The sequence below is a fragment of the Nyctibius grandis genome, chromosome 15, assembly GCF_013368605.1.
Source record: "Nyctibius grandis isolate bNycGra1 chromosome 15, bNycGra1.pri, whole genome shotgun sequence".
Taxonomy (NCBI): domain Eukaryota; kingdom Metazoa; phylum Chordata; class Aves; order Nyctibiiformes; family Nyctibiidae; genus Nyctibius; species Nyctibius grandis.
The window spans coordinates 7143053-7163426 of NC_090672.1; the positions used below are offsets into that span (position 1 = coordinate 7143053).

Genomic DNA, 20374 nt, shown 5'->3' on the forward strand with positions numbered 1-20374 from the left:
CGAGGTGCTTGTCTGCGTGAGCATGAGGGGAAGACACATCTGCCCGTGTTGCAGCATTGACCTGGGTTTCTGTGGGTTTTCCTCCCGCCCAGACCACGGCTGGGCTGTGCGTGTCGAGGCGGTGGCACGGCTGGGTCCTGTGGGTACGGCGCGGGGAGCAGCCAGCCCCAGCGAGCTTTAAGGGCAGGAGCTGTTAAGGGACAGTTTACAGTGAGCGAGTTTAAAAATATATCTGTTTGGGGGTTAAGTGTCCATCCACTGTGCACTTCATAAGGCGTGGTGGGAAAAAAGGTCTTAAATATATTATTGAGCACCAGCAATGGCTTTGGCATATTTAGTGTGTTTTAATCGGTAACCCCGGGTCCCTCCTGCGGAGGAGGAGTCCATTAGGAAGGATTTTAGTGCTCACAACGACATCTTCGTTAATGCCACGCGTGAGCGGCTGGGAGGGAGGGAGGGAGGGAAGGAGCACATCCCTGGGGCTCCGTCATGGGAGGCGGTGGCTGGGAGGAGGATGGGGACAGGCATGTGTGCGCCGGGGCACACTCCCACCTCCGCAGCCCCGCTTTGGTGGGGCGAGGGGGAGGAGAGCCCGTCCTCGAGCCACCCAAATGTCAGCAGAAGGTGCTAAACCGGTGACAGGAGCAGAGGGAGAAGGGAGGTCGGGGGGAGCTGGGGTTTCTGCTGGGCTAGGTCTGGGCAGTGAGGCTTCGTGGCTGCTTCTCGGCTCTTCCCTTTGGGTGGTGCGGGGCAGCGAGGGTCGGGGTCCCAGCGGTTGGCATCAGCTGGTGAAATAGCGGGTGAGCTCCAGCCCCACGAGGTTTCCACCCCGACCCGTCCTGCTCGCCCAGGGGCTGGGGGCCGCATGCTGCCCCAGCCCCTGCCCTTTGCACGAGGCCAGTTTGGGGCTGGTTTTGTGGTCTCTGCTCTGTGATGTCGAGAGAGGTGTGAGGAGGAAGGAAGGACTGGGATGAGAAGCCTGAAGTGCTCTGGCTTGGATTTTTATTTTAGTTTAGTTTTTTAAAGCCCCCATCCTGCCAGCGGCTGAGCCCTCCCAGCTCCCAGTTCAAGAGTTAATTGCAAGCGATATGTAGGGCTTTTCTTAAAAGCTCCAGCTCCTGAAGTTTGGAGATTATGCAAGACACTCAGCTTGCAGGATTTTTTTAATCTTCTTTTTTTTTTTCTCTCTCTCTTTAGCAATAAGATTTTAAACCCTTTTGGTTGCTGGGAAAAAACCCTTAAAGTACAAATCTAAAAGGTTGTGGGGAAACAATTCCGAAAGAGTAAAGCAAATAAGAACCTCGTCAGGATTTTTTTTTTTGTGACAAAACATCTATTTTTTATCACGCTTCATCCCCTCTAAATACAGCATCATTCTTCGCTTCATCACCTGGGCGGCTGAGCAGGGTTCCTCCGCGCTGCCGAGCAAATCCTACATCCCCCTTGAGAGGCGGCTGCGTTTCCGAGGCAGAGGAGAGCATCTCCTGCCTGCAGGCGACAGGGCGGTTTTGAAATCTTTGGGAGAAAAATGAAAAGATTATTAAGGTCATTACTCCGCAAAATCCCCTTTTCCCTCTACTTTTGGGCTTTACAGCTGCCGTTGTGCATTATAGGGCCTTTGGGGACCGTTGTGTGGCCGTGGCCCCGCGCCACTGGCGAGACGGGAGCCGAGCGCGGCCGCTTCATGGCAGAGGGAAGTGGCTGCCAGTGTGTCCCCTTGGAGATCTGCAAGGGAAAAGAAATGAGAGATGAAATTTCCAAAAACACTGGCATGAATAATCGCCCTGTTTTGGTTTCCCAGGTTTAATTGTGAAGCTGCATGAATTAAAATAACCTCCTGGGTCTGTCTATGCTGTGGGGAAAGCGGTTTTGAAGAGCTGCAGAGCAGTGACAAGGCAGGGATGCTCCTCGCCTGGCTTTTTGCCCAGCTCAGAGCCTGTAGCCGGGGATATCGGGGTCGTGCCAGCTCCCAGCAGCGTGTCCTCGGGCTGCCAGATGCAGTGACCCGGGACAGGGCAGGCGCCGAGCATGTCATGTAAATGCTCTGAGTAACGTTTGAATTTTTAAACCCCTTTGGTGCAGCCCCACCGCGTGCCTTGGGCTTTGCTGTCCAGGAACGGGTTCGCCTGGCGTGAATCCCTGTGGACCGTGGGGCAGGAGATGCGTGTGCCCCATCACACGTGTGCGACGAGCGTGCCCGGGGCTGCCCTGCCCGCAGAGGGTCGTCCACCCACGCTGGGAAGAACCAGTTTTGCTGTCAGCGCGGTGCCGCAACGCTGCGGGAAGGGCTGGAAACCTGCCGCATCTTCCCCACTTCATCTCGGTGTTGAGTTCCCCCGAGGGAGGGGAGGTCCCGCGCCTGGAAAAGCACCTGGGGAGGGGAAACCCGTGGGGTAGAGACTGTGTCAGGGTCACAGCGGGGCAGGTCCCTGCCCTTGCTCAGCATGAGCCAGGCAAGCGGGTTCACCGGGTAAAGATGCTCTGAGAGCACCTCTGGGTGCGTTGGGTGAAGTGCTAAAAGCGGGGTGCTGGTTTTGCTTTTGGAGGAATATGGGAGGAAAAAGAAAAAAATCCAATTAAACATCCAGGGTTGGGATGGGAATCCTATAACCTTTCAACCGGGCATGACATGAAGAGCCTTTTCCTGGTGGCCTGGTGCAGCCGGAGGCGAAGCTGGGAAGGGGTTATTATTTTCATCCGTGAGGGAGATTAATTCTGAGGACTTTTAACTTCCCTTGCAAACGGCCTGAATTAATGTTTTAGGATTTTAGTCCCTGCCTCCTCCCGCCCCCCCAAAGGCCAGACCCTGGAAGTCCCATTATGCTCCTGTCAAAGGGGCTATTTCTGGAATTGATGATATGAATGGAGCCTAAAACTCCGCTCTCATTAACGTCTGCAGCTTATCCCGGTGTCACTCCTAAGCTGGTGGGACTCAGTGACACTGCAGGGGAAGGCTGTCATTTCAACCCAGTTTTCACATTGCATTTGCACAAAAATTTCCAGGCCTCGCCAGCGCTTTCGGCACGTTTGTCAAACACCAGCCGCCGTCCCGGAGAGAGAAGGCTTTGCCTGGCACAAGAGAAGAGGCTGTGGGTGGTGATGGGGGACCCGATCGTGGCTGTGGCCATGGTCCATGCGTGCAAAAGACCTCTCTTTGCCCCAGAAAACAGGCAGCAGAGCAGAGCTGAGGTATCACCTGGCCAGATCCCGGCAGTTCGATGCATTTCTGTGGTTGGGTTTTATTGCAGGATACAAGCTGGCAGCCCCCGGTGCTGCAGGGCTGCCTGGGCACTGGTCCCCACCTTGCCCACAGAGCCCCTCTCCCCGTCCCGCTGTGATGGCCCCACCCCAATCTCCTGGCGATGGCTGGAGGGCAGCACATTGCTGCTTTGCTGGAGCACTGGTGCTGCCCAGGGAGAGCTGGCGGAGGGTGTGAGGGATGGGGCTGGAGAGGAGACAGAGGGATGCAGGGGCGGAGGAGAGGAAGAATGGCAGAAGCTGCCTGGGAGCAGCAGAGCCCCAAGGGAAGATTAATATCAATCCCATGGAAGAGCACGTGTCCCTGTAAAGCATCACCAAGCGCTGCCCTCCGTACCGGGCTCGGCTGTTGGCGGTGATGCCTGTTCCCCCCCGGCGAAGGGACCCCCCTCTCTGTGGATGGGCGATGCTGCCCACTTGCCCCATCTCCAAGCCGAAGGTCGCACTGGGATCGAGGGATGTGCTCCGCTCAGCGGAGAGAGCCCGGGCTGCTGGTGGGACCGAGCATCGCGACCGCTGTCCTCTTGGTTCCTGCTGCCCTTGAGCAGCTTCTTCCCATTTAATTCACTCGCTGGTGAATTTGATCCAAACTTCCGCAACCAAATCAGAGCAAGCGTAATGCAATATCGTTCTCTTTTGATTATATTAAGCTGGGTAGTGCTGGCTAATTGAATCTGGGGCTCTTGCCTCTTAATTACGAAAGGTCAGGCTCTGCCGCGCACGGGCAGGTAGCGCGGGGATCGCTCGTGGTGGGAAGGGGGCTGAGGGCTCTTGCTCCGTGCAAAGGCTCCTGCTCGTAACAAGTGAGTGACGGCTGGATATTTTCCTTTTTTTTCGGTGCTGTCTTATGAATTTTAAGAGTCAGGTTACAACAAAAGCGTTACTGGATATTTCTGTGTGGCAGAAACAGTTTTTTTTTTTTTTTTTTTAATTGAAAAGAATCAGTGAGCGTTTTGGCTGGCTGTCTTGGCCAAGTTGATGGTAAAAATGTGGATTTTTAAGAATAAGCTGGGGTGAGCAGGTGACCCTGAAAACCAAGGACTCTCTCTGACACCTGAGTATTTATCTCCACTCCCAGTGAGGATTTATCTCACGTAAAGTGGTCTGTGGGCTCAGCTCAGCACCGCTGCCCCAAGCCTTTTCCTCCTCCTCCTCGCCCCAGCCGCTGGCCGAGGACCAGCGTGGGCTCTGGTGCTCCCCAAAGCCCCTTTGCCCCTTCGCTGCTCGGCTGTGTTCAATAAAGCACCTTCTACTTTTGCTAATTGAAGAGTTTCCCTTTGTCAGCCTCTCGGCTCAAAGGAGGGTCGGTACAAAGCCGTAGCCATCAGCACTTTGTGTGCCTCTGAAAATCCCATTAGCAGAAGAAAGAGCTTGAAGTTTCATTCAGCTGGAAAAAAAAAAAAGGCAAAAAAATAAAATAACCCCCCCCAACCTTCTGATCTATCAGCTGCACATTAACATACCACCCTCGGCAGCACCAGGGTCCCCATCCCAGGAATATTTAATCAGGGTGAAGTGTTATATTGAACTGAAATGTATTTGCTTGAGGGAGTGATGTGGTGATAAGTGGGGTTGTGGGTAAAGCTGGGGAAAAAAAACCTGCCATCAGCAAATAAAATCCCCTCCCACTCCCCAGGTCCCCCCGCTTTCCCAGGCTGTTTTCCTGCCTGTGGGGTGTTTATTCCTGCAAGGGGGGTTGGGGTGGGAGGGCAGGGACCAGCCCTGGGCTGGGGGCACAGGCAGAGCTGGGGGGGACGCGATGTGGGGGTGTCTGCCATCGCCTCTGTGGGGGGGACGCGATGTGGGGGTGTCTGCCATCGCCTCTGTGGGGGGGACGGGATGTGGGGGTGTTTGCCATTGCCTCTGTGGGGGGGACGGGATGTGGGGGTGTTTGCCATTGCCTCTGTGGGGGGGACGGGATGTGGGGGTGTTTGTCATCACCTTTTGCAGGGAATGGGATGTGGGAGTGTTCGCCATCGCCTCGCTGCAGGGAATGGGATGTGGGGGTGTTTACCATCAACTTGTTCAGGGAATGGGATGTGGGGGTGTTTGCCATTGCCTCTGTGGGGGGGACGGGGTGTGGGGGTGTTTGCCATCACCTCACTGCAGGGAATGGGATGTGGGGGTGTTGGCCATCGCCTCGCTGCGGAGGGCAGCATGGGGGGGCCAAGCCTGTGCCAGCACCCATGCCAAGATGGAGGGTGCTGGGGCTCTGGGCAGTGGAGTGTCGCATGCAGGTGAGGGCCGCTGCCGGGCTGCCTGCACTGCGGGGGACCCTTTGGTGGGTGCAACTCTGGCGCTGGTCCCCACATCTTCCTCCTGGCTGCACCTCGTGCCCCACGTGCAGCATGTTGTGGCATCTTGGGAGGCTGCCATCTCCTGGCTACCCTCTGCTTGCAATCACTTGCTGGTGCCGGTGCTGGCACGCTAACGAGCATCGAGGGGTACCTGTGGCTTTGCCAGAGGAGGACTGAGAGGGTGCACTCAGTACCATCCCATGCTGTTCCTCTTATTTCAGCCACCGCTCAGCCCTTTGTGCTGGACACGGGGCTGCGATGAGCTTGGATCTGCTCAGCTGCCCTGTGTGGGTGTTAGGGCTGCTCTAGGTCTTGGAGAGGGTGGAGGTGAGATGGGAAGTGGCTCCAAGCGGGTGCACATCATGGTTGTGTGCCCGTCTCTGCTTGCTCAGGAGCTTGTAGTCCCCAGCCAGCACCAGGCAGCTGCCTGCTGTGGGAAAAGCATCACCCAAGTCTTGATGCCCAGCTGAGATGAAGCCTGTGGAGGAGAGCCAGGCCCAGTACAGGGTCTTCTCCACCACCATGAAAGAATTTGCACAAAGCTTTGCCTGTCTGGGGAAGCATCTGTCTGTCTCTGCAGGTTTGGACCCAACCAAGCAGGCTGCTCCCGAGCCTCCTCTCTTCCCTGCTGAATATCTCGCACAGCACTTGCAGACACATGCTCATTCTGTTACCCATTTGGGATCTTAGAGGGTTTTTTTTAATTCTTTATGTTCTCAAGGGCTTTGCAGTTCCTCGTGGATGCGGCTGGCTCTGCAGAGGGATGCTTTCCAGCCCCCCAAGCTGGGGAACGCCTGGGATCCCCCGCAGCCGCTGCCCCCTCCACGCCTGCCCCCGCAGCGCTATATTTGGGCTAAATATTCCAGCCCGTAGCCCCAACCCGACAGTCGCAACGTCTATCCCGATATCTTGTAAACATTTCTTCCAATTAAAGGCTCCAGATTTGCCGACGACCAAGCCATGACTCAGCCCCGTGTGACTGCCCAGGGGTTCGCCCGGGATGGGTGGCAGGAGGTGCCAGCCCCAGCCCCCTGCGCCCGGCGGGGACGTACCTGCAGATTCATCCTCCCTCCTGCTCCCCCAGCCAGATAACGCTACAGCGCGGGCTCCCCAACACCACTCGCTGCCGCGCTGCAGCGAAAGCTCTCGTCTCACAAGGGCCACGATTATTTTCCCACAGCCTGGGAGCTGCTGCCTGTGCCCAGGCAGGAGCGTGGCCCCGAGTGCCTGCGGGTTGTGGCAGTCCATGGGGTGTTTTCCATGCTAGGCTGGAAGATAACCCCGGCACCGCATTGCACCGGCCACTGGATTTCACACCTCTCTGCCCCAGGCAGTCGGGAGCTGGCTGGAAATGCCCCCAAAGTGATGCAGAAATTGGGGGCGAGGTTTGAAGCATCCCTGTGAGGATTTGCTGCAGCAATGCACTTTATTCTGCCCCGAAAGGAACAGCATCCAAAGTCTGTCCTGGCAGCTCAGCTCTTTAAAATTGCACCAAGTCAGGCTAGGGGATGGGCTCTGCTGGCCCTCACAGTCTTAAAGGCTTTTAGGCAGTTGGTTAATGATTTTGACAGTCTTAATTTGGACTGGGAATGAAAAGTTCAACCAGTGACTTCAGGGAGACGCCCCTGGGATAAGCTGTGACATGGTTAATAGAAAATTGTAATGTTAAAGTGCTTTTCTGTAAAATGCCAGGAGAGGAAATTAACGGTGTGGTTCAGGGTTTTTTCCTAAAACTTGATATCGTTCTTTTAATTTAATTTTTTAATCCATCACATCAGCACTCAGCACTCTTGCCATGAAACTTTCATTTTATAGCGGTTTTCACGGTAGCTGTAGGCACTGATGTCGGCGTGGGGACGACACGCTGTGGGTTTGCCGTGCAGGTATCTGAAGAGCAGGGAGGCTTTGCAGGCAAAACCGATAAAGCCTAACCTAGAGGAGCTGGCGTGCGCCTGGCCTTAGAGAGCAGGATAGCCTTGGTGGTTCAGCGGCGGCTGCTCGGCTGGGTCCGTTGCTTCCTTGACGGGGTGCCGTGCAGGTGGTTCGAGAGGGTGAGCATGCTGGTGATCCTGCTCAACTGCGTGACGCTGGGCATGTTCCACCCCTGCGAGGACATCGCCTGCGACTCGCCGCGCTGCAGGATCCTCCAGGTACGGCCCGGCCCCTGCTTTTAGCTTAACGGTGGCCCTGGGGTGATGGGGAGTGGGAAGGACTGAGCTGCGGTGGAGGTGGCCTCATGCCCCGGGATGGCTGGGTCCTGCCTGCGCTGGCTGTCCTGCCAGCGCTTAAAAAAGGCTGATTTTTGTGCTTGGATGTGAACACACGGTGTAATCAGGCAAAGCCTCTGCCAGGCTGTGCCGGCCCTAACATAGCCAAGGCTTGCTTGGAGTGCTTGGGGAGGGTTAACCATCTAGTTTACAGTGAAAGCAGAGCCCAAAATATACTTGTCCCTTTATCTGAGCACCGTGGGTGCTGCTGGCCACTCTGTGTTGGGGGAAGACATGAGGCTGCTTTCAGCGCTGCCTCTGCCCAGGGATTTTAGCTCCTGGTGGTGAAAGAGGAGACCTTGTTAGACTCAGGTCTCTAATTCCCTTCCCTGGCGCAAGTGTGCAGTGCTGCAGGAGCATCCCTTCTCGTTTCCTTTCTTTTGCAGAGCTTTGATGATTTCATCTTTGCCTTCTTCGCCGTGGAAATGATCATCAAGATGATTGCGCTGGGGATTTTTGGGAAGAAGTGCTACTTGGGAGACACATGGAACCGCCTGGACTTCTTCATTGTCATCGCAGGGTAAGCCCAGCACGGCGGGTCCCCCTCTCCCCGTGCCTCTCTGTTGTCCTTCGTGGCATCACTTGGCAAGCTGACGATTTGGGGGAGCGGCTGGTTTGCAGCATTGAAGGCTGGGGCCTTGCTGGGCCTTGGTGCTGTTGACGTTGTCCATCCGGGCTCTGCAGTGGGGATCACCACCCAGACCACAGAAGTCCCTCAGGTTCTCTCCATAGCTCGCAGGAGAGCTGATGCTCAGCTCATGGAGAGAGCAGGGCAAGGTGACAAAGCTGTTTGCAGTGGATTTTGGCCAGCCTGTGCCCTGGGGCTCCTTGCTGGGTGCTGGCCTCAACTCTCCTCTCTCCAGCCCCGCTGGTGGTTTTGGTTTCCATCAGGCGAGGTGATGGTGGAGCAGGCGGTTGGGAGCGCGGAGCAGCATGCTGGGGAGGATGGTTCAGTGAAATGTGCGTGACTGCCCTCATTATTATACTTATTTTTTCATTGCGGGAAAGAAACCAAGTTCGTCTTTTTGAGTGTTTTCCTTTGCGAGGCACCTGGTTTGAATTAAAGGCTCTTCCAGCACCTGAAAGTCTCCTGGCAGAGGCTGGAAATCCACATGAAAAGCCCCTGGCCCCCAGCCAGCAAGCTGAGTTTCTTTGACACACTAATCGCTTGCCGGCCCTCGCCTCCCCTCCCCGCTCCAAGAGCTCAAAGACCTTTGGGAAAACAATGATTTTTTTCCTCTTTTGATGGAGCTAGAGATCAAATTTACTGGATTTTCCTGGAAAGGAGCAGGGGACCCTCCCAGCCGGGCTGTTTACCTGGCATGGGTTTGATGTGCCCCAAGAAGGGGCAACACCTTGGTGGGCTTTGCTTATGGTCCATCACCAGCCCCATAGGGTTGTGGCACGCACCTCTGCCAGGCAGCTGGGAGAACTGAAACAGTGGCCCAGTAAAACCAATAAGGAGGTGCCAGGTCTCCCGGTGCGTTCTTGGCTTGGGAAACTTATTGCCACAGCGTGCTGCAGAGGCCAAAAGATGTAGCAAGGCTCAAGACCCAGACTGGAGGTGGAGATGGAGGGCAGAAAGGCCAAGAGATGTAACTGTCCCTGTAAACCCATCTCTGCAGGAGGCCACAAGCTTGTGCTTTCCAGCCTCTGGCTCCTCAGGTTAGAAGTCGGCTCAAAGTTCCTCCTGAAGTGTCTGAGCAGCATTAGGGGCTGCAGCGACGGGCCGTTGGACAAGGTGGGACCCTGGGTCCGATTGGCTCTTTATTATTTCTGATACTAGAATTAAGTGTGATGAAGAACCAGACCCAAGCAAGGGCAGATATTGGGGAGGCTCGGGGAGGTGTGGTGGTGGGTGCTGGGCTGCTTCAGCTCTGCCACCCCCGAGTGCTGCTGCATTCCCCTCCCAGCCCGGCCCTGGCCTTGCCTGTTCAGCTTGCAAAGTCTTTGGAGTTTGAGTTATCCTTGATGTGCTTCTATGGAGACCTCACCATGACGGAGCCTTGGTCTAGAGGGACATCAGCAGAGATAGTCCTAATTCCCATGCCAAAATATAGCTGCACTTTGCTAAAGCAAACATCAAATCTCCTGCCCACCTACTTCACCTGGACGGGTGTTTGGGTGTGTGAGAGCTGCCTCCTTCCCGGGCAGAGCGTGGAGGGTGGCACCGACCTCCCCTCTGAGCCGCCGTCCCACGGCCCCGATGCGCGGAGACGTTGAGCTGTTGCAGAGGTTTTGCAGCCTTGCAGCTTGACCGCTCCCGTGACTCCTGCCAGCTCGGCTTTGCCTCTCGCTAAGTGATGGCTCTTTCCTTCATGTGCATGAGCTGTTCCCATCTGGGCCCCGTCAAAACCAATTCAGCCGACAAAGGATCGAACTGGATTTAAATGCAAAGCGGAGCCTCTCCTCCCCCAGCGCCTGCTTTCCCTGCTCCCTTTCATGCCCTCGTGCCCTCCTCCAGCCCTCGCCCATCCATCCCAGGGTGCTGCATCCTGCTTGAGCATCTCTGCCATCCAGGAGGGGCTTTTAGCCATCCCTGGCAGCACCAAGTGCCAAGGAAAGCCAAAGGGGCTGCAGGAACGGGCTGTAGCAGAGGAAAAAATAAGGGACTCGAGCCCATTACTAGACTCGAGGCGTAGGTAAAAAACACTGTAAGGGTAAGCGGAAAAAGCACTGCAGGGTCAGATCCCAACCAGATGGAGGGAAATTCCTCCAGTAGCCCCTGAGTGCAGCTCTGTGGTTCCCACATGGGGCAAATTACCCCGATGAGCATCCAGACCATGGTGCTAACAGCAGAGCATGGGAGCAAGGGATGAGCTGAGCTTGACGCGGAGGCATCTTGTGCCCGAGCAGGTGAGCGATGTGGGGAATGAGGCCAGAGCCGAGCTGTGGCCATGGAGGAGAGTGTGCGCTGGGGCGATGTTCAAATCCCCACTGTATTTGCTAGATACCTGATAAAGCACATCCCATTTTTATGTAGGTCTCACGTAAGGGCTTCAACCAGGTTCCCCAGTGAAATGACAGGGGAAGAGACCCCCAAACTGACGTTTCCGTGTGGTCTTGCTGACCACAATGAAGCAGCTCTTCTTCTGCCTTCCCGCTTTTTGCCTCCCCGTTTTCATGCAAGACATGGGAAGAGGGAAGCAGCAGGACAGCGCGGGCTCCCCAGTGCCCAGCAGGTCCCCAGGCTCCTGCTCTCCCTGTCAATGGGCTGTAGAAAGTGATGGTGGGGGGAGAGGAGAAGCAGCAAACCATGTCTGTGGGGCACTGGGTGGGGAAGGTGCATCGTGTAGGCGTACATGGGATGTGCTGCACGATCCCATGGGCACCCCATCCATAAAAACCCTTCCCCACCACCACCAACCTAGGAGAGGCTTCCAAAAAAAACCCTCAAACTTTTAGTATTTCATCCTCCCCATTCCTTGAGAAGTTTCTGGACCTGCTGGGGGTTGAGATCGCAGAGAAACCTTTTTGTGTGTATTTGCCCCAAATCTGCTGCTTGCAGAGGGCTTGAGAGGGCTGCGCTTGCTCCTGCTTCGCTGCCGGCCACTTTCATGGCACGCCATTAAGTACTTCTCAGCTCTGTTAAACTGTACAGACCAATCTCATGAGCTCATGGAGAGTAAATGACTTCTTTGTGACAATGTAATGCAATTAGCGCTAATTGTAGAGCGTGTAATGTCTGCAACACATCTCTGTAATTACAGTAAAACTTGCTGGAGATGAGAATAGAGCTGTGTTACGAAAACTCAGCTTAGTGAAGCATGGCTTTGGCTGTAGGTTACACAGTTGCACGGGGAAAAGGGAAGAAAAAAAAAGTGATGAATGACATAATTATGTTGTGTTATTTTAAAGAGGAGGATTTGGGGAGTTTGCTTTTAAGAGAACACTTGAAGGTTAACGGGCGTCGCAAGCCAGCTCTCGCCCTCTAAAGACGGTTCGATATGATTTCAACCTCTCCCAGCGTAAGACACTGAAGTATCGAGGATGAACGCTTGTTTACATCCAAAAATATGCAGGAACATTTACAGTTTAGTGCTGTCTGAGGCTCGGGCTGGTGAACCGGAGCTGTGGGATGGAGGTGTGCCCTGACTCGCCGTCTCCCTGGCTGCTGCGGGGCCCAGCGCCCGATCGGCCTCCCTCTCCTGCAGGCAGGGTGCAGGGACCTCTTCTCCCATCAGGCTGCAGGAGGAGGGACAGCCACAGACTGAGATCTACCCGCTCTCAGCTGGAGCCATCCCCGTCCCCAGCCGCTTTGCTGCAGTCCCACCAGCTTGCAGGACATCAGCTTAGTTTTGACTTTGCTCAGATGAGGACTTCCCTGAACCTCTGCATCTGGACTGAGCTGTGCTTTAAACCATCCTTATCAAAAAAAAAAAATAAAACAACAAAAACCCCCCCATAGTTAATTATTTTCCAAGGAGAGAAGCTTTAAATAGGGATAATTTGGTGCTGTAGGAGCTTACAGGGTTCCTCTGTGCCGTCCCCAGACACAGGGTTGGGCAGGGCTCTGGGTCCATGCCCACGTCTCTGCTCCCCTCCGAGCAGGGCCGTGCATCGTCCCGTGTCTGAGTTGTGCGGGTCTGGTGTTACTCTGGGCTCTGTCCGTTGTTTGGCCAAGTCTGCAGAGTCCTGTTTGTGCTTTGCTCATTGTGACGGGCCTCTTAGAAGACTTTGTAGGAAACTTAAACACTTCTGGAATATTTGGTTTACAATGTGAGACGAGACGGGGCTGGAGGTGGTTGGCAAGCTGCTGTCTTTAGAAACAGAGACACCATTTCTTTTTCTCTTTGCTTCCTGAACACTTCTTCTAATGTTTGTTATCATTTTTTCCTCCCTCTGTTGAAGGCTGTATTAAAGACTTGGCTCCGCTGAAGCCTTCATAAACAACCCTTAAGGGTGTCTTGCTCCCTCCTGGTTTTGCGTGCTGAATTTCAGGGATGAAATATGCTGCAGGAAGCTTTGCTGTATTCATAGGTACCTGGGAGAGAAAGGGATGCCGCAGTCCCCTGCTCCATCCATCTGAAACCAGATGGTTTCTGAAAAGCTTTTTAGCTCAGAAATCAGGATAAGGGCGATGCTGCCGCAGCGGTCCCCGCGGGGAGCAGGGATCCTGTGGCTGCAGCACCCGGAGCTGGGTTCCTGCTGGGTGCGTTGGGTGAAGCTGCGGCGCGTGGCCTTCACCTCGCAGCGCCGGGTCGCTTCCCAAGCAGGCAGAGCTCTCCTGAAGGGCACTTTTGCCGTACAAGGCTGATGAAGGGGCTGTTCCAGCTCCCCAGTTCAGACGTGAGGAAGAAAGCACTGGTGTGGGGCTGCTCGTGGGGGTCCCTGCTGCAGCCTCCCGCTGTGACTGCGGGCAAAGGCTTTTCTTTCCCCATGTATTAGTCCTTTCATCCCTTAAAAAAAAAATAATAGGCAGGGATGAATGTTGCTTTTTCAACCCATCTGCCTGCCTGTATCGATCCCTCTCGAGCTGAGGAGCAGCACCTTGGAGATGTGGATGCGCGGTGCCCTCTGCGCTGCCTGGACACCGTGAGTGCCGTGAGGTAATTGCCCGTGTAAGTGGCCGATTTACACACGTAATTACCCAATGTGCAATCGCAGCCGCAGGCCCTTAGAGCTGCAGTGAACGCTGCACCAAACCCTCTCCCAGGAGCCTGCCCCTCGCCGGTGCTGTCTGGGGTGGGTGCGAGCATCCTGGAAGCCGTGAGCCTGCGTCCTGGCTCATCCCAAATTAGGTGCTCTTTGCTCTGAGCAGAGGTGGCAGAACCACATCAAGCTGATACTTGTGATCACAAACCTCCAGAGGTTCAAAATCTGGGGTCAAGCTTTGCAATTTGATGCTTTAAGTGACTTTTGGGAGGACGAAGAGCAGCCGAGACCTCAGGGCCGGCGAAGCCCCCGGCTGCACGTGCTTTCTGCTCTGTGCCACCTTGCCCCAGCCTTTGCAGCGCTCGGAGCAGAGCACCCCAAGCAAGGCACGTCCTTGACTCACAGAAACCTGCTGGGTAAAAGAAACCCCTGAGCAGCCTCCCTCGCAGCCGAGCTGACTCAAACCCCCCTGTGAAAAGCCTTGTTTTTTGACGTTTTAGGACTTTTTAAAAGAGAATTTCTTTAGTTTCTTGCAGTTCTTTAGCTGAACTTGCTGCTGCTTCAAAAGCCTCATTCGCCAAGTGTCCTGGCTGGGACACATCGTACCTCTGTGCGGCCAGACCCAGCAGGCTGCAGGGCTCCTGGTCCCTCCGGTGCTACTCTTTTTATTCCATTCAGCTTGATTAAAATGAGTATTTTTAAAATTAAGCAACGCCCACGAATGCTGTGAGACTCGCGAGGCTTGAAAAGCAGCGCCTGAGCAAATGCGGAGCATGGCAAAGGCAGCGAGGGCTGGGAGGAAAGGTCATTCCAGCTTTCTGAAGCTACAATGCTGCCTAAATAATTTCCCCTTGTCTTTTCCAACACTGATGGCTTAATATCACCCACTGATTGCTGCGCTTTGTAGATAAAGGGTGCCTATAAGCCCAGTTTTGGAAACCTTTTAACGCGGAATAAATCAGAGCCTAACTCCTGCCGGCAGTGAGCTGCTCTGTGCCCCTGCGTGTGACCTTGGTCACATCCCCTGGCTGTACCAGCATCCCCACACCCGGCTGTGAAAGGGGAGAGCCCAAGTTTTCCTCAGAAAGCGCCCTCAGCACAAACTCCGCAGCTCTGATGGGTCTTCACACCGTCTCCTCCTTCCTGAGCAGGCGTGATCCCGGGACTGGGAGCGGAGCCAGGGCTGAGAGCAAGGTGGGTCGGAGAGACAATGCTGGGTAGGTGTGGGAAGGGCTTTGCCGGCATTTCCGTGCTCTGTTAGAGTCTCGCTGGGTGAGGAGAGCCCCTTCAACCCCTGCTGTGATGCTTGTGAGCATTGCTTCTGCGAGCCCTTCACCGCAGGCAGGGGTGCTGCCTCACGCTGTGCTTACGAGATCCTTTCTAATGCTTTGGGGTTTATATGAAAGAAACCCCACCGTGCTCCAAGTCTCACTATCTCAGGCAGAACAGGAATGAATTTCTGATGCCTGGTCCATCCCGAACCATCCCTTGTGTCTGTCTGTTGAGTGCCAGGAGTTTTCCTTCTTGGAGGAGTGTTTGCCAAAGGTTTGCATCAGCTCTCTCCCTGCATCCCGCCCCCAGCCCATTGTACGTCTGGGTTTGCAGATGCTCCGCTTTTATTCTTAGACAGTCCTAAAGATTTCCGCTTTCCTTCTGAGTAACTCCAGCGATCGGGGGTTGCTGATGGCTCTGACGAGTCTCAGCATTTGCTGTGAATCCATCCTGTTTAATGCTGAGATTTTTTCTGAGCCTTTACCATGGTGGGGCCCCCGGGTCCGTGGCAGAGCCGCTGACAGGCATCGCGCTTTCCCCTTTGAACAGAAATGACGTTTGAGTTGAAGCTTCATTGGAGGCTTTTTACGCTGCAGATTTTCAATGCGTAAATGTTATATGTGCCGGTAAATGCACCTGTCACCTCGCCAGTTGGTGACATCCTGACATGCGCTCTCCCTGGGCATCTTGCCTTGCCAGGGACGTGGATTGATTCCTCCCATGCATCCCCTTGCCTTGGGAAGTGACCCATGAGCTGGGAAGTGGTGGGATTCTCATTGGATTTGCTCTTTAGTGACTGATTTTTTACCCAGTTACTTTCCCCCAATACTGGATTCTCTCAGGGCTCTTGAGCTCTTAGTTATCAGCAACGTGTGAATCCTGCAGTCTAGGTCTGGGGCTGAGCTTGCGGTGCTGTAACGCTGGTGCTGGTAGCAGTGCCCGGCAGCAGAGGTGGGAGAGCGCCTACCTGCTCTTGGTCTTGGTGTTCAAGTGTTTGCTCAAGCTAGTGGGTTGTTGTTTGGTTGGGTTTTTAAATTTGGCCTTATAATTGTTCTTTAATATGTTAAATCTAAATGCATTTTACAACGCGCCCTTTGCAGATTACAAGCACACGCATCTCTGGCAGTGAGTCTGGAGCTGTCATTAACTAGGAAATTGTTTGTCTTGGTGTAAATAACCATATGCTGCTCTGAATTTTGCTGGTAGCCTCTGTTTTAGTAATGGATGAAAGAAAAGCTGTATGTTTGACTTGGGCTTTTTACCCAAATCCTGCAAACCGTATCTTATTTTCAAACAGCGAGTGAAACTTGAGAACCATTAAAGACCAGGGAAATTATTGCCCTTCTCCTTACTGCAGCCAAAGCTCACCCAATGCGGTGAGTCCAGCGCACCGAGGAAGGGGCTGGTTTTGTCACTGGGGCCAGGTGGGCTTTCGTGGACATGCTGCCTTCCTCTCCGGTCAAACGATGAGAACAAACTTGTAGCATCCATATGTGTCTGTCCAACGTTCATATTCTGGGACCGTCCCATGGCTGTGTGTGTCAGCTAAATACAGAGGAATAGGTTGAGGTTATTTTGATCTTAGATGTTGTTTGATCATCATCATCCTCATTAGAGCCTATCAAGAGAAATCGGAAAAAGTGTCACCGCATCAAGCGTGGAGTCCTGCATTTGGGGGCTAGAAAGAGGTGGTCTTCTCCACCCTGGGTGCTCCTCGCCTGCCACTGGCTGGGAGGGAGCAGAGTGGGTTTGGCTGATCACAGAAGGAGCAGAAACCTCCAGCGTGCTACAGCCATGGCAAAGCTAACACGGCACTGATGGATCCTGTGGGATTTCCAGCGGGGAGGGAGGGGGCAGCACTGATGCCTTTGTGCAAGGTGCCGTCAAGGCCTCCTCCAGAAGCTTGATGTCTAATCAGGTAAGATTAATTCAGGCCAAGGCAGGTGTGGAGAGAGGTTGTGACTGGGAAGCAGGGAGCCTGTCTGTGAGATGGGGCTGGAAGAGCTTGGTTTGTTTGGCTTTGCAAAATCAAGGCTGAGAGGAGATGTGATTTGTCCTCTGTAAACACGTCAGGTGGGTAAACACCAGCGACAAAGAACAGCTACAGAAGCTACTTAAAAGACAGCACTGCCATAAGAACAAATGGATAGGAGCTTGTCCTGAATAAATTTAGGCTGCAAGTCAGGCTTCTAAGCGTCAGAGTTGAAGGGAGTGAACCACCCAACTAGCTTTGAGATGGAACTTGATAATTTTTGGAAGAGATTAATAACCTGCGGTTGCCTGTGACAGCGGGAGCCTGGCTGTGCGGGGAGCCTCGTGGTCCTCTTCCTTGCCTTTGCCTGGCTCTGCCTCTCCAAGAATGCTTCTGGGCAGAGATCTTGTGTTTTCCTACGGCTGGAGAGCAAAGTCCTGGTGGTGATGTGACTGATGGCCCCGCTGTGCTTGAGCAGAGGTGCCATGAGCAGAGCGAGACAGTTCTGGGGGACCCCAGAGACTTGCAGCAGTTCAAGTGCACTCTCAGACTAAGTCATGTGAAGGTTGCACCTCAGTGTCCCGAGCTGTGAAATAACCCCACCAGGCACAGCGTAGGAGCACCGGGAGCTTCCTTGGTCCATGTTTGCCCCATTTGCTGTCTACAAGTGCCATTGGTTTTGATTTGTGTGTTTGCCCATCCAGCTGAGTCCCACCTGCCAACGATCTCTGCTGGGTAGAGCTAGCGTAGCTCCATGTCCCATGCTGTGCTCCTCCTGTGCCCTGTGGAAAGGGTCTGCACCAGGGGATGCTCCTCTGCTTTTCAGGGTTTTGGTGGTGCTCAGCACAGTGAACCCAGATTCATTAGAGTATCTGTACAATTGCTGTCAAAAACAGGGCTGTGTCTGGAAATTGTCCTCCTGGAGTGTGCAGGGACTTTCAGAAGCTTCTGCCCTGGACCTGTGCAAAAACAGTAACCAAAGCAGATGAGAGAGAAGATCTGTGGCCGTGCGAGCTGGTGTATCATGTTCTCATTCATTTACTTTATTCTGATACACAAACAACCCTTAATTAATTCCTCTGGCAAACTTTCCTGATGGGAGAGATGCAGTAACAAGTCCCTCTGTGAGTGGTTGGCATATAATGTTTGATTTGCAATGTTTGATAATCTAACATTCCTCCAGAAGATCCTTGACGTTCCTCCGCGTTCGTGTCTTTCGCAGGATGCTGGAGTATTCCCTGGACCTGCAGAACGTCAGCTTCTCAGCGGTCCGCACCGTCCGCGTCCTGCGACCGCTCAGGGCCATTAACAGGGTCCCCAGTAAGTCGGATCCTTATTCCTCTCAACTGATGCAAGTTCTTTATATCTGTGCCCCAAAGATGGAAGAGCAAACGCAGATGCTTCCCATCCTACATTGCAGCTCAAATACTCACCCAAGCCTGGTAGTGCTAGGTCCTACCACCACTCTCCTCTTTCCAGTGCCTGTCACTCTCCTACTTTAAATAGTATTCCTTTTGACACCTGTGGCATCAGAGATGAGCCACCAGTCAATAAGAGATCCAGAACTGTCCTCAGATGCCTGCCTTTCTCATCTGAAGAGGGTTTTAGGAGGCTGCTAAGGTGAAGGGATGCAGGTGATAGGGATTGACTGAGCCAACAGTCTTTGCCAGGCAATACAGGCAGAGGGGTCTGAGCTGTGCTGCTCCTACCCTCCCTGCACTACCCCATCCTTTCCTGGAGAAACTGAGGCAAGGAAATCTTGTTGTGCCTGAAGGCAGCTCCCCAGGAGGTGCTGAGGAGCCTCCTCTTGGAGCATCTCTTGCGCTGCTCCCCAGAGCTAATCCATACAGCCAAAAACCCCAACACCTCCGAAGCAAGCCTGGGTGGGATGGGAGGTGGCTATTCAGTGCTGGTTGTTCAGGTAATGCATGAGGATCTCAGACCTCCCTTGAACAGCAACAGGTGGCATTGCCTGCTCCTGCATCGCGGCAGGCAATGGCAACCCAGCCCTGTGCTTGGAGAGGCTTTGGCCATCGCAAACCCAACCAAACTGCCCACGGAGCCGTTCCTGCTGCACGGTGCTGGGCAAAGCCCAGAGCGCTGCGAGAGGTGCTGAGCTCTGTCCCTCTTGGATGCTGAATGGATCGGGTGTGATAAGTGTAAGTACAACTGCATCAGAAATGCTGTTTTCCTGGTCCTACAGTCCTGAGTCTCGAATCCAGCACCATTTTAGACAAATTGAATCCAAGTCTGAACTCCCCTATCTGAAGTAGCCCAGTGCCTTGATGAGAACTAATCATCAGCTTCATTTCTGTCTGCCCATGCTGGAGGTGCCTGGGCTCTATTTTTCTGGTCCTGACTCTTGAACTTAATCTGGCTTTGCTGCTGCTGCTGTTTCAATCATTACGGTAGCTTCAGAGTCCTGTTTGCAATGTTTTTTTTATCCCCCCCTGCTGAACTGATGGATGGCTGAATTTATCCACCACTGTCTAACTGGGGATGTAATTCACTTAATGTATTTTGAAATCCCGGGTAATTTATCTTGGCTTCTCTGCAACGTAGTTACAGTAGGATAGAAATGTAAGGTGGGAAAAGGGAAAAAAGAGCTTTGTATGATGATAAATGCAGTAACCACAGAAAGTCATTTCAGTTAATTAGGAATTGATGCAAAGTGGTTGTTGCCCAGTAGAGGAGTAGAAGAAAAACCCTGATAGAGGAGGTGCGAGCATCAGGAAGAGAGAAAAAAGTCGTCTTGAAGTATCAAAGTAAAGGGTGCAACAGTAAAGCTTCCTTTAAATGAAAATCAATATAAGCAAGTGAGAGAATGCAGAAGATGGGGAAAGGAGGAGAGCGAGAGATGAGCAGAATATTACAGAGATGTCAGATGAAATCAATTTTTTTGTGTGTAAATGTCAAGTTGAAGTCACCATCAATTTGTCTTTGTTACAGAACTGGCTGTTCCTGAACTTGTGAGAATTAACTGCCAGAGAGAGTCCTGTATTTTAAGGGAGAGAAGGGATTTAGGGTAAATGAGGGGAATTAGGGAGGGAAGGGAATTTTAATATATACAGAGTGGGGAAAGAAATATGACTGAGCAAGGGAGAACGTCAGAGTTTGGTCTCAGGGAGGAAAGGAGAGATGTAATTGCTGGAAAACTTTAGGAGGAGAAGAAGACTTGAGATAAGGAGTGAAGGGAGGGAGAGGAGAAGGGAAGGTAGGTCATGTGCTCAGGAGCAAGGCACGGATGAAAGGGGGTATCCCAGGGGCTCTGGGGGGAAACCAGAGGGGACTGGGGAGCTGTGGGAGTTTGCAAGCCATGTGTGGGTGACAAGGACAGTGGTTGGGAAGGCAGCGGCTGTCAGTGGAAGAAAAAATATGGATGGAAGGGAAAAGGGTCAGGAGGGATATAGCTGGAATAAGAAAATTCAGTGTCAACTCTTCCTCTTCGCCTCAGGTATGCGCATCCTGGTGACGCTTCTTTTGGACACGCTGCCCATGCTGGGGAACGTCCTCCTCCTCTGTTTCTTCGTCTTCTTCATCTTCGGCATTGTGGGAGTCCAGCTGTGGGCAGGTTTGCTCAGGAACCGCTGCTTCCTCCCTGAGAACTTCAGCATGTGAGTCTGCACAGGCAGCAGAAGCGTTTCTCCAGCTCGGGCAAGTCTATCCCTCCAGGAGACAAGGATATCCTCCATTAAAAAGCCCTGGTCTTCTGT

The 20374-nt window shown here is 53.5% G+C and overlaps 1 protein-coding gene across 1 annotated transcript in view; it reads left to right on the top strand.

Moving 5' to 3' along the window:
* CACNA1G (calcium voltage-gated channel subunit alpha1 G) overlaps nucleotides 1-20374 on the top strand; it is a 146132-nt gene that overhangs the window by 39270 nt on the left and 86488 nt on the right. The window contains exons 2-5 of the mRNA XM_068413461.1: nucleotides 7594-7705; nucleotides 8209-8342; nucleotides 17884-17981; nucleotides 20116-20275. Coding sequence (XP_068269562.1) covers nucleotides 7594-7705; nucleotides 8209-8342; nucleotides 17884-17981; nucleotides 20116-20275 — 504 coding nt within the window. The remainder of the gene's footprint in view (nucleotides 1-7593; nucleotides 7706-8208; nucleotides 8343-17883; nucleotides 17982-20115; nucleotides 20276-20374) is intronic.